This window comes from Plasmodium reichenowi, chromosome 13, assembly GCF_001601855.1.
Source record: "Plasmodium reichenowi strain SY57 chromosome 13, whole genome shotgun sequence".
NCBI classification, from domain to species: domain Eukaryota; phylum Apicomplexa; class Aconoidasida; order Haemosporida; family Plasmodiidae; genus Plasmodium; species Plasmodium reichenowi.
This window is the reverse complement of record NC_033658.1, coordinates 900,464-913,380: the sequence shown is the minus strand read 5'-3', so window position 1 is coordinate 913,380 and position 12,917 is coordinate 900,464. Positions and strand designations below refer to the sequence as shown.

Below are 12,917 nucleotides of genomic sequence, written 5' to 3'. Positions count from 1 at the left end.
ATTTAAAAAAAAAAAAAATCAAAAAGGATAAATATAAATAAATAAATTAATATATATATATATATATATATATTATAACTAATTAATTAAAAGGGTGATTTATTTTTTTTTCTTCCTTCCTTCCTTTCTTGCTTTCTTTTTTTTTTTTTTTTTTTGTATATTTTTTTACCCTTCGCATTCATATTATTATTATTATTATATATATATATATATATATATATTGTATTTATTATTTTTAATTTATAATTTTTGATTTTTTGAAAGTATATATGTATTATTATATACATATATATATATGTGAAAGGTAAAGCATGGTGAATTATGATGATATTACGCAAACATTATTAATTAACAAAATAAAAATTAAGTATGATTCAAATAGTGAGTGGAATAAATATTTGAAATATAGTTTGAGGAATCCACATTCTTTTATATATCCGGATATTTCTTCAAGGATTAATAATTGTAAGATTTATAGAAATGCGCGTTTTTGTGCCTTTCCCATATTGTGTTCATCCCGCACCCAAAAAATAAAAAAATGAAATATAAAACATAATATAAAACAAAATATAAAACAAAATATAAAACATAATATAATATGACAAGGTATATAATATATATATCTTTATTTATTTATTTATTTATTTATTTCATTTTTGCTTTCTTGTTGTAGTGAATAATAAAGATTTGGAGTTTTTGAACTCGAGCATATTATCTCAGGGGTATAAATTAAATAACATCGAGAAGATAAAAAGCGATTACACCGAAGTAAATATATGAATATGATAGAAATAAATATGAGAAAATATAATATTATTATCATATTATATATATATATATATATATATATATATATATATATATATGTATGTATGTATTTATTTATTTATTTATTTCCTTTTATTTTAATTTTTGTAGATAGATGTTGAAAAGTATATTTTAGAAATTGAAAAAGAGGAAGAGAAAAATTTAAATAAAGATGATGAAACGTTAATAAGAAAGATCGTTTCCTTATTTAAGGAGTGTATGTATTACTTTATGTGTTTTAACGAGAAAGATGGACAATTTTTAGACAGTTCAACAAAAAATTCCTATAAAAGAGATATAACACATAATAGTGACTATGAACTTTTTAAAAGTTTAAATGATTGTATAATACAATTACATGATTCAAAAAAGAATAAGAATCAAGCTGTTATAATGACCAATGAGTTTTGTGGTATTTTTACACCTCATTATATAAAACTAACAAAATATACTGATACATTTATAAACTTATTAAAAGAACATAATATAAAATATGTAGATTTATTTCATGAGGAAATTAAAAATAATGAATTATATAAAAAAAAAAAAGAACACTTTGAAAAATTGAAAAATTCCTCTTTTATGCCTTTAACCAAAGGAGAAATTTCGCTAGCCAATAAAAAAAAAAAAAAAATTAACACGAACACTAACACGAACACTAACACGAACACTAACACTAATACTAACAATGATATAAAAGAAAATACAGTACTTAAAAATAAGAAAGACGAGGAAAATGAAAAAAGAGTAGACAAAAAAAAGAAAAAAAAAAGAAAAAAGGAAAAAAAAGAAACATCTACAAGGAACAGTATGAATGGTTTGGAAAAAGGAGATGATGATAATTGTGATGGATATATAAAAGAAAATAAGAAACAAGTAAATGATAATAATCAAATGCAAGATAATAATAATAATAATAATAATAATAATAATTCAAAATTAGGAGAATGTATTGTGGATACCATTAATAGTTGTAATGATATTACTGATGATGAAGATTCTGACGTAGATACTAGCACAAGTTATGATAGTGAGAAAAATATGAATACCAATATTTTAAATAAAAAAAAAAAAAAAAAAAAGAGGAATGAAGTAGAGGAAGATAATAATGAAAATAATAATAAATTAAAAAATAATGATAATAATATAGATATGTGTGAAGAACCTGAAAGTATTAAACAATTACATAAGCACACAAATAATTATGATTATGGAACACAATTAAAGAGAAGAAAGAAAAATAATAAAAAAAAGGGAAATGAAGAAGACATAAAAACTGAATGTAATAATTTATGTATTGTCGAAAGAGAAGAAGAAGAAGAATATGTAGGAATGTCTATTTATCAAAATGAAGATATTTGTAATTATTTAAACATAAAGAATGAATATGATAAGAATAATATAAATGAAAATATTAATATGAATGCTAAAATATTTACTATGTTAAATAAAAAAATAGATTCAGATGAATATATTTATAATGAAATGAAGAATGATTTTATGAAGAAAATGAATTTACCAAATAATTATAATTATGAAGTAAATGTACTAGAAATAATTAATAGTGATATAAAAAAATTTTATAGATGTATTGTAAAATATATCAATAAAAAAAAAGAACATATAAAAATATATTATATAATAAGTAATTTCGTATTTTTCTTTTCTAAAATGCATAAAAATAATATAAATTTTGATGATAATATTCATAAAGATATAAATAAAAATTTTGATTATAAAAGTATAATAATACAAGGAAATATGTTACCTTATAATTTCTTTCTTTTCATAAAAGCTTTACATTTAATGAGCATATATGACATTATCAAAAATTTTTATATAACTATAGAATATGATGAAAGAAAAAATAAATGTTTGCATTTTCTTAATATTACAGAAAATAAATTTTATGAAAATTTTAAAAAATTTGAAGGTAATATTAAATCAAATTTTTCATATATACATAAATTTTTACACAATATGATACCTGTATATAAATACACTATACTTAATGGGAAATTATATAAAGACTTAGAAGCATTTACTCAAGATCATGTTCATGAAAACGTTTTTCAATTAACTTATCATGAGAACAATATATCAAGTGATAAGAAGGATATGATGTTGCTTTTATATGATGAAAATGCTGATAGAGATAATTACCTTGAAAAAAAAGGTATTTATAAAACGGAAGGGTTAAAAAGTATAAATGATAAAGCAAGTGATAAACATATTAACAATAATATGTTTACTACAACAACAACTACTAGTAGTAGTAATAATAATAATAATAATACAAATGTGGTGCGTCATCCGTTTAATTCGTTTCCATCAAATTATATTATTTACGATTCAAATAATTTACATAAGATGGTAACATCCAATTTAAAAAATAATTGTCGAATTATTGATGATAAAGAACTTCCAATTCTTATAAAAGATGTAAATGATCATAATGATAATTTTACAAAAATATTATTAAAAGAAAATCGACTTTTATTTCTTTTAGATTTTTATGAAAAGAATTCAAATTGTAATAATATTATATTTAATTCCATTTTTTTTGATACTTTCATATCTCTTATATTTATATATTATCTAAATAATTATATGAAACCAAATAAAAAGGATAACATAAAAAATATCCCTTTATTTAAACCTTCTTATTTTCATATGTTTATAACACGAATTTTAAAAAAAAAAAACGAAAAAAAATTAAAAAAAAATAAAAGAAAATCAATCGAACAAGAACATACAGTTGATAAGTTATGTAATAACTTTTTTAAAAACTCATTAAATAATATTTTGAACTATAAAAAAGGTTCTCCTGATAATATACCTGCTCAACAAATAGATGTACGATATAACAAGGATGTAAATTCACAAGGAGAAACGTCTAATATTCCATTATTGAATGACACAAATAAAACTGTTGTAAATAATAATGTTGATGACATAAATAAAAATAACCACGTATCTAATAGTAGCATTATCAATAGTAATGAAAGTAATCCAAATAATAATAATGATGAAAAGAATTACAAAGAACATAATAATTATACTCTTAATAATTTACGAACACCAATTCATACACTTCAGAACAATAATACTGAAGAAAAAAATAACAATTTACACGAACAAAATAATAATGTACATGTACAAAATAATGATTTACACGAACAAAATAATAATGTACATGAACAAAATAATAATTTACATGAACAAAATAATGATTTACATGAACAAAATAATAATTTACATGTACAAAATAATAATTTACATGTACAAAATAATAATTTACATGTACAAAATAATAATTTACATGTACAAAATAATAATTTACATGTACAAAATAATAATGTACATGTACAAAATAATAACTTACATGTACAAAATAATAATTTACATGTTGTAGAAAATCATATCATTGTAAACGAATCATTTGTTGCAAAAAACGAATATGAAGATATAATAATATGTATCTTCGTTTTTATAAATAACAACAATTCGAACGCCTATAGTGAAGAAGAAAAGGAGATACGTGAACTTATTTTATATGTTTTAAAAAATAAAGAAAAACATAATACATCTAATAAAATAAAATATATTTTTAAATATAGAAATAATATAAATGATGCAATTACATTAAGTGAAATTGAAATAAGAAAATATGAATATATTAAAATTTTTATTATTGGATTAGTGTTAAATAATGATATTTCGAATGGTATTCTACAAATTGATATAAACAATTTATATAATTTAAAAGATATTTTACATCAGAAATATCCGTCTAAAAATTTTGATATTCAAACCAAATTATTTACATTCTATTGGATTTATCAAGTTTATGTATATGGCTCTATATTTTTGAACGATAAAGAAATCCCCCATGCCATAAAAAAAATAAATGATGTGTATACCTTACCTTACCCTCTCCAGGTGATTCATAATGAAATATAGCAAACAAAAAAAAAAAAAAAAATATATATATATATATATATACAAATGGATAGATTGACACGTATATAATGTGTTGTTTTATATAATATATTGATATATATATATATATATATATTACATTAATGTGTGTATTATATTTTATTTTTTCTTTTTCCTTATGTAGCTTAAAAGCCACGTCCTGTGGGGGTACTACCTTTACATAATACAAGATACAGTTGAAAGTAGATATTCAGAACATAGAATTTCAAGTTTGAAAGAACAAGGTATAAATGTTCGATTGTGTACAGAAAATTTCGAAGGACAAATTATAGAAGATGATATTAATGATATTTTACATATGCATGATTTAGATATAAACGATATAAAATATATGGATAAAAATATTTTCATGAATATTATATTTTTAATTGAAAATGGACACCTTACATATTTTACATTTATAAATACTGACAATATAAATATAATACAAAGAAATAATTATTTATCCATACAAATTTTTAAATCCAAAATATCCTTTCCATCATTTAATTTGAATACACCCATATTAAATGATTCATGGCTTGAAGATGTTTTGTCAAAACAAACCTTATTACCTTTTAATGATTATTTTTATAAATTCTAAAAAATTATGAATATGTATAAATTTATAATTTTTTTTTTTTTACTTTTTTATTAAAACTGAAGAGATATTCTAAAAACAGCTATTTATATTATATATTTTATTTAGCTTAAGGTTTTTTTAAAATTTAAAAAAAGAAAAAAGGAAAAAAAAAAAAAAAAAACCAAGTATATTTATTATGTATAATAAATAAAAAAAAAATATATATAACATATATATAAAATACATATATATTTAGAACAATATATATATATATATATATATATATATATATATATATGTATCTTCATTTAAAATGTACCAAATACTTATGGTAATTTAAATATATATGTCTTCATTAAATATATAAACCATTTTTATTATTCCTTCATTCCTTACTTTTCCGTTTTCTTTAGTTTCTTCTGCTTTTTCTATTTCTCTGGAAGGGTCACCTGTCAACACAATCCTCATTCTTTACTTATTCGTATTTTCTATACAGAAAAAAGAAAAATGAACATATATATATATATATATATATATATATATAATATATATATAATATATTGGGATAAGTGCATATAGGAATATACGAATAAATAGTTCATACTTTTCTAAATAATAAAACATACATAATTCCATACATACATATTCACATATACACATATATATATTCATATAATATTATTGTCATATATATGATCTATTACTATAAGATAAAACATGAATAATATAAATTTTTATATACTTTTTTTTAATGGATTTGAAATACCAATACAATTTTTTCTTTTGGTTGAATAGTTAGATGTTGCATTACTTTTGTTATCATTTTCTTTATTCTGCATGTAATTATCTGAAGGGTTATTATTTCTAGAAACTATATTGGTATTTTTATGTTCATACATGTGTTTACTTTTTTCTATATATGTGTCATTATTTTTATTAAGAAGATATGTATTATTATTTTTTGTTATATTAGCAGATAGTGGTTCAGGTGAAACATTCGATACGAGATTAGCACTTCCTATATTCGATTTTGTAACTAACATTTGGCTTGTACTTTTTTCATCTCCCATGATTTTTATATTTTCCTTGTCAGTGTTTATATTATGATAAGAATTATTAGAAGCATTCTTTAATATCGTTTTAAAGGCATCGTTACTATCACTATAATGACAATTGTTAATATGATTATTATTACTTTTGTTGTTAATATGATTATTATTACTTCTGTTGTTAATATGATTATTATTACTTCTGTTGTTAATATGATTATTATTACTTCTGTTGCTAGTATTACTTATATTTCTCTGATCCTGAACTTGTAAAAATGTATCGTTAGCTTTATTAATAATTTTTGTATTTTCTAAGTGCCTTTTTGGTTTTATACTATTCGCCGTTTTGTGAGAAACGTTGGGAGACTCTCTACGATTATCATACTTTTTTATTAAATTTTGTACATTACTTTTATTACTTCTTAAAAAAGTTTGATGAGTATTTTTTATAATATTCCCATTTTTATCACTGAGTGTAATTTCCTTACTAAGAACAGAACTGGCTGATTCGTTACTTTTTTTCTTTTCATTACAATTATTATAAGATGAATTATTACTATTATTACTACTATTATTATTATTATTATTAATATTATTATTAATATTAATATTATTTTTTTTTTTTAAAAGATCCATATCTTTATCTTTTTCCATAATTTCATCTTTACTATTATTTTGTACAAAATTTTGTGTACTCTTTTTTTCTTTTCTAATATAATCATTATCATTTAATAAGATACACATATTTATATTTGTTTCCTTTTTAATGTCCTGATCAACATTTATTATTTTATCATCCACTTTACTGTAATTATAAGATGGTGTATATTTTTCTTCATTCTCTTTTATTTTATTGTGAATATGTATATCTCCTTTATTTTTTTCTTCTTCTTTTTCAAATAAGTCTTTATATAAATTATCATCCTTAAAACCTTTTTGTTCCTCATTATTATATGCTTTATTTTCTATTCCTTTACATGTCTGTTCATCAAGGTGTACATTGGTATTTTTATTCACAAAAGTATTCCTATGATTAGATACACCACCACCACCATCACCATCATTATTATTATTATATGATGAAAAAACATTATTAAAATTATCCAATGCACCATCTTTTCGATATCTCAAGTTGGAGTTATTTTTTTCGTGCTCAATAAGATTATCATTTTTCTTATCATTCTTAATGAATTCGTTTGTTTTTCTATAATGAATATTCTTTTCTATATTTTGTGCATCCTCTTCTCTAGTATAATTATTTTTATCCATATATATGTTCTCTTTCACTGGTATACTGGATTTTGTAATATTACCTATTGAAAGATGTTCATCGTTCATTTTATTCATGTCTATATTTTCCATAGTGCAGTTACGTAGATATATACTATGGCTTATATGTGTAGCATCATTTGTTGTAATATTTTTACACATTTCGCTTTTATTTTCTAATTCTTCTTTTTTATCATTGGTCATAATAATATTCCTTAATTCTTGTGTTTTCTCCTTGGAGAATTTATCATAAGCAGTGTCACAAAAGTATTCAAACGTTTGTTTATCATTAATTATGGGCTCCTTTAATTCTTCATGCACGAAATTTTCCTCCCGTACTTTTTCGTCCACATTTTTATGTGTCACATAATCCTTCTCATTGATCTTCATTTTATTTTGATCTACAACACGATCCTCTGAAAAATTATTGTTCACTACAGATTCGTTATTCTGTATATTATTCGTGTTTGCTTTTTTTTTATTTATGAATTGTATATTATTTTTGTCTTCATAATATATAGGGGAAATGTGTGCATTTAATGGTATTTGTTCTTGTGGTCTATCTAGATTAATATTATTCGTATTATTCATATTATCATTATTGGTATTAGTATTAATATTAGTATTAATATTAGTATTAGTATTAATATTAGTATTAGTATTAATATTAGTATTAGTATTAATATTAGTATTAGTATTAGTATTAATATTAGTATTAGTATAAACTTTTTGCTTGTCATTATTTGTATTATCCATTTCTTCGCCCAACTTTGCATTGTTTGTATACATAGAACTTATAAAGTTATAATTCGAAAGATATTGCGCATTTTTTATATCACAAAATAATTGTTTATTTTCTAATTCGTTAATATATTGTAAAATGGTTTCTTTTAAATGCTCATATTTATTATCATTAAATGTTATTTCATTTATATTAATCATTTTTAATGAGTCTAAAAAGTTTTTCTTTTTTTGTATAACATCATCAATAGACAAATCGAAATTATTATATATAACCTCTGAATCAAAATGCTGACGTATTTCTAATACACTATTATATGATTGAAACGTAGATGATTCTTTTTCTTTTAAATAATTATATTCATTTATAAATTTATCAAATGAAAATGGTAATGTATATATTTCAGAATATCTAAAAAAATTAATATTAGGTACATCTTCTCTTAAATCTTTATTTAATAATATTTCCATCTTTTTAAAATAATATTTTAAATTATCATGATATTTACTTATTAATTCATGATTTATATATGCTAATAATATTAATGGATTGTTTTTTTTTATACCATAAAATAATAATTGAATAAAAAATAAAAACGTATTCATAAAATCCATTTTGTTCATATTAATTTTATCCATCTCTTCTTTACTATATTCACGTATCACATTTTTCCTTTCCATACCTACTTCTATTTCTTCATAATTATTCTTTACAAAAACATCTGCCTTATTCTCTTCAATATTTATATTTTCCCAATACGTACCATGACAATCAAAAATATAGTAATCCGATTTATTACATACTACTTCATTTTCATTATACCCATAACAACTATTACTGTTACGATTAGTATTATTAAAACTATTGTACTGCTCAACAGGATTATTGTTTTGATTAAAAGAAAAATTTGTTTGACTACTACTATTTTTATTTTTTTTGTGATTAATACTAACACTTTTTATATTATTATTAGTATTCTTTTGATTGAAATGATTAAATTTGTTATTAAAGTTATTACTATTTTTAAGGTTAATGGTGTTATCTTTGTTATTATTACTACAATCATTATTATTATTATTATTACTATGATTACCATTATTGTTTTTTTCGTTACATATTTTTTTATTATTATTGCTACTACCACCATTATTATTATTAATATTATGATTAGAACCAATCATACCATTTATTATGCCCAACCTTCCATCACTCCTATTCTCATCATGTTCACTACTATCCATTTTCCTCTTTCTATTTTTATCAGTGTCCATTTTACATAAATACATATCATACTTATTCAAGTTCATAAATAATATATTCAATATTTTATATACAAAACGACTATCCGTCGTATTTTCTTCAAATATTCTATTTATTATCTTCTTATATATCTTATTCAATATTCTTACATATGTATTAATAGATATATAAAATTCATTCGCATATTCCATTTCATCCAATAATATATTATTATTATTAATTATATCAAATCCTAAATTAAAACCTACGTTACACACATACTCTAATAATTTCGTATGGTTACTTAAAAATTCTCTTCCCAATAAATTATTTAATATACGCGTTATCAAGTTTCGAGCTATTTCTCCATCCTTTATACGATATATATGCTTATGCTTATGAATTACTTTTGTATATATACTCAAACATACTATTGCATTAATAAAAAAAAACGAAAAATGATCAAAGGAAAGCTTCTCAACACAACTCTTCTTTTTCATCAATATATCCAATAATAAAAGAGTACTCAATATAGCATTCAAATGTACTGAAGTCGAATTCAAATCACTCTCAAAATTCTCACGAAATAAATATCTCAACGCATAGTTTGCTCCCTTCAACAAAATAATAAACAAATTCAAATTTTTAAATATATAATTGCCGTTCTCCTTTAGAAGGAAATTACCCCTGTTACTCTTCTTACCTACATATATAGTGTTATCAACAATAAGATTGCACACCTAAAGGGAAAATTTTTAAAAAAAATTATATGTGTGTGCAGTCAAACATTTTTATTTTATATGTTCAGGTAAAAATATACACATGTTCAGGCAAAAATATACACATGTTCAGGTAAAAATATACGCATGTTCAGGCAAAAATATACACATGTTCAGGTAAAAATATACGCATGTTCAGGTAATATGAATAAATTAAGAGGTTATAAATACATTCAACATACATACAAGTATATAAAAAGGAAGAAAGCACACGCACACACACACACATATATATATATATATATATATATATATAACAAATGTAATCATTTTTAAGTGCATATATTTTTGTTTTACCTTAGATATAGTCTCTATATCATTGGAATACAACAAAGAGGTTAAGTAAACAAATCTAAAATAAATAATTGAATTCTTATAATTATTTAATCCTTTTATTTTTTCATTTAAGTTTGATTCCATTATGTTATTGATTTCTTTAGTTTTAGAATAATTATTTCCGTCCATAACAAAATTCAAATCATTTGATATGCTTGTATAAGATATTTGATTATTTATATAATCATCATTTGTTTTATTAATTTCAAATTCCTCAATTTTTTTTTTTATTTCTAATATTTCTTCCACATCCTTATTAAACCCATTTACTTGGTCTAAAATAATAAATAAAAAAAGGATATAACGATATAATGAATTAAAATAAAAGAAATAAAAAGGAAAAAAAAAAAATAAAATATACATACATATATACATACATGCATACATACATACATACATATATACATACATACATATATACATACATACATATATACATACATACATGCATACATACATACATATATTCATACATATATACATACATACATATATATATATATATTATTATTTACAGAACATACCTTCCACATCCTTTTTTATTGACATTCTTTGGTTTGCATTGTTCTTAATATAATTAACAAATTCGTTGATTTCTACATCCTTTGAATTACCTACAAAATGTTTATATATATTATTGGATACAAGAGGACAAGAGAAAAATAAAAATATAAATTAAATATATAAAATAAATAATAAAGACAAGGAAATTTTATAAATATAATAAACATGCCATATAAAAAAATATCACAATAAAAAAAAAAAAAAAAAAAAAAAAAAAAAAAAAAAAAAAAAAAAAAAAAAAAAAAAAAAAAAAAAAAAAAAAAAAAAAAAAAAAAAAAAAAAAAAAAAAAAAAAAAAAAAAAAAAAAAAAAAAAAAAAAAAAAAAAAAAAAACATATATATAATATATATGTATAATATATAAAATCAAGTTAATATATATAAATTATATATGAGATTATACAAATAGCAGTAGTAGTACAGGGGAAAAAAAAATTATAATAAAATAAAAAAATTAAAAAAAAAAAATTAAACCATTAAATATAATGTCATATTGTTATACAAAAATATAAAGACAATGAAATATGGAAAAAAATCAAATGTATATAAAAAATCATTTTAAGATTCTTATGAATAAAAAATAAAAAAAAAAAAAAATATATATATATATATATATATATATATATATTACACATATTGAAAATGTATATAATTACATTTAAAAACAATTTTAAATAACAGATTTGCCTACATAAATACTAATACGAAATTAATTACTTCCTACTGCTATTTGTATTCTTATATATATATATTTTAATAACTACTATATTATTTTATATCTTTTATATTTTACATTTAATATTGCATAATGATATTAAAACTAATATACATATGTAATTTTATATAAACATGAATAAATAAACATATATATATATATATATATATATATATATAATATAATAGTTATTTATGATATTATATTTTTTTATTAATTACCTTCTGTATTATCGCTATTGCGGGAACTATTATTTTCATCATCTAAAAAAAATAAGGAAAATGATATATGCCATGTATATATATATATATATATATATATATTATATAAGGTTTTACTTTATTTTATAGTACTTTCTTTTTTTGCCTTTCCTTTTGAATACTCACTTTCTGTATCCTGAAGGGTAACATTAAAATCCGGACATTTTTCAATAAATTCATCAACTTTGCTTTTTAAGTAAAATGATATTTCATCATTTTCTATACATCTATAAGGATACAATATAAATATATGCACATATATAAATACATATATATATATATATATATATATATATATCTATTTATGTATATATAATAAAAGAATACATAAACATAACACATGTACATATTAATCTTTGATAAATATTAATGTGAAATTAAATGCAGTACTTGTAAAAGTTTGGGTAAAAGGATTGAATGTTTGCGAAAATTTTTAGACAATAAATTGTTACAGTTTTGTTCTTGCTATGAACAGTAAATACTTGAAGTATTTTCATTATATCCTTTTCAATATTAATACATTTCTCTTTATATAAAATTATTAATTTTAATATAATATCTAGAGAATCATTTAGCCTCCTAACAAAAAAAAAA

General features: G+C 20.4%; 2 protein-coding genes across 2 annotated transcripts in view; one reads left to right on the top strand and one right to left on the bottom strand.

Annotated features, from left to right (window-relative positions):
• Positions 1 to 311: 311 nt before the first annotated feature.
• On the top strand, positions 312 to 5,392 carry PRSY57_1321300 (translation initiation factor EIF-2B subunit- like protein; the record flags this gene model as incomplete). Its single annotated transcript, XM_012909149.2, has 4 exons — positions 312 to 465; positions 674 to 768; positions 919 to 4,749; positions 4,934 to 5,392. The coding sequence occupies 4 exons, from the start codon at positions 312 to 314 to the stop codon at positions 5,390 to 5,392; spliced, it is 4,539 nt and encodes a 1,512-aa protein (XP_012764603.2).
• Positions 5,393 to 5,842: 450 nt separating this feature from the next.
• PRSY57_1321200 (hypothetical protein) overlaps positions 5,843 to 12,917 on the bottom strand; it is a gene marked incomplete at both ends in the record, with an annotated part of 12,886 nt that continues 5,811 nt past the window's right edge. Inside the window, 7 exons of the mRNA XM_020115156.1 lie at positions 5,843 to 5,859; positions 6,114 to 10,410; positions 10,747 to 11,060; positions 11,310 to 11,399; positions 12,285 to 12,326; positions 12,450 to 12,550; positions 12,714 to 12,902. Of these exons, the coding sequence (XP_019970079.1) occupies positions 5,843 to 5,859; positions 6,114 to 10,410; positions 10,747 to 11,060; positions 11,310 to 11,399; positions 12,285 to 12,326; positions 12,450 to 12,550; positions 12,714 to 12,902 (5,050 nt within the window). Of the gene's footprint in view, positions 5,860 to 6,113; positions 10,411 to 10,746; positions 11,061 to 11,309; positions 11,400 to 12,284; positions 12,327 to 12,449; positions 12,551 to 12,713 lie in introns of the transcript that reaches the window.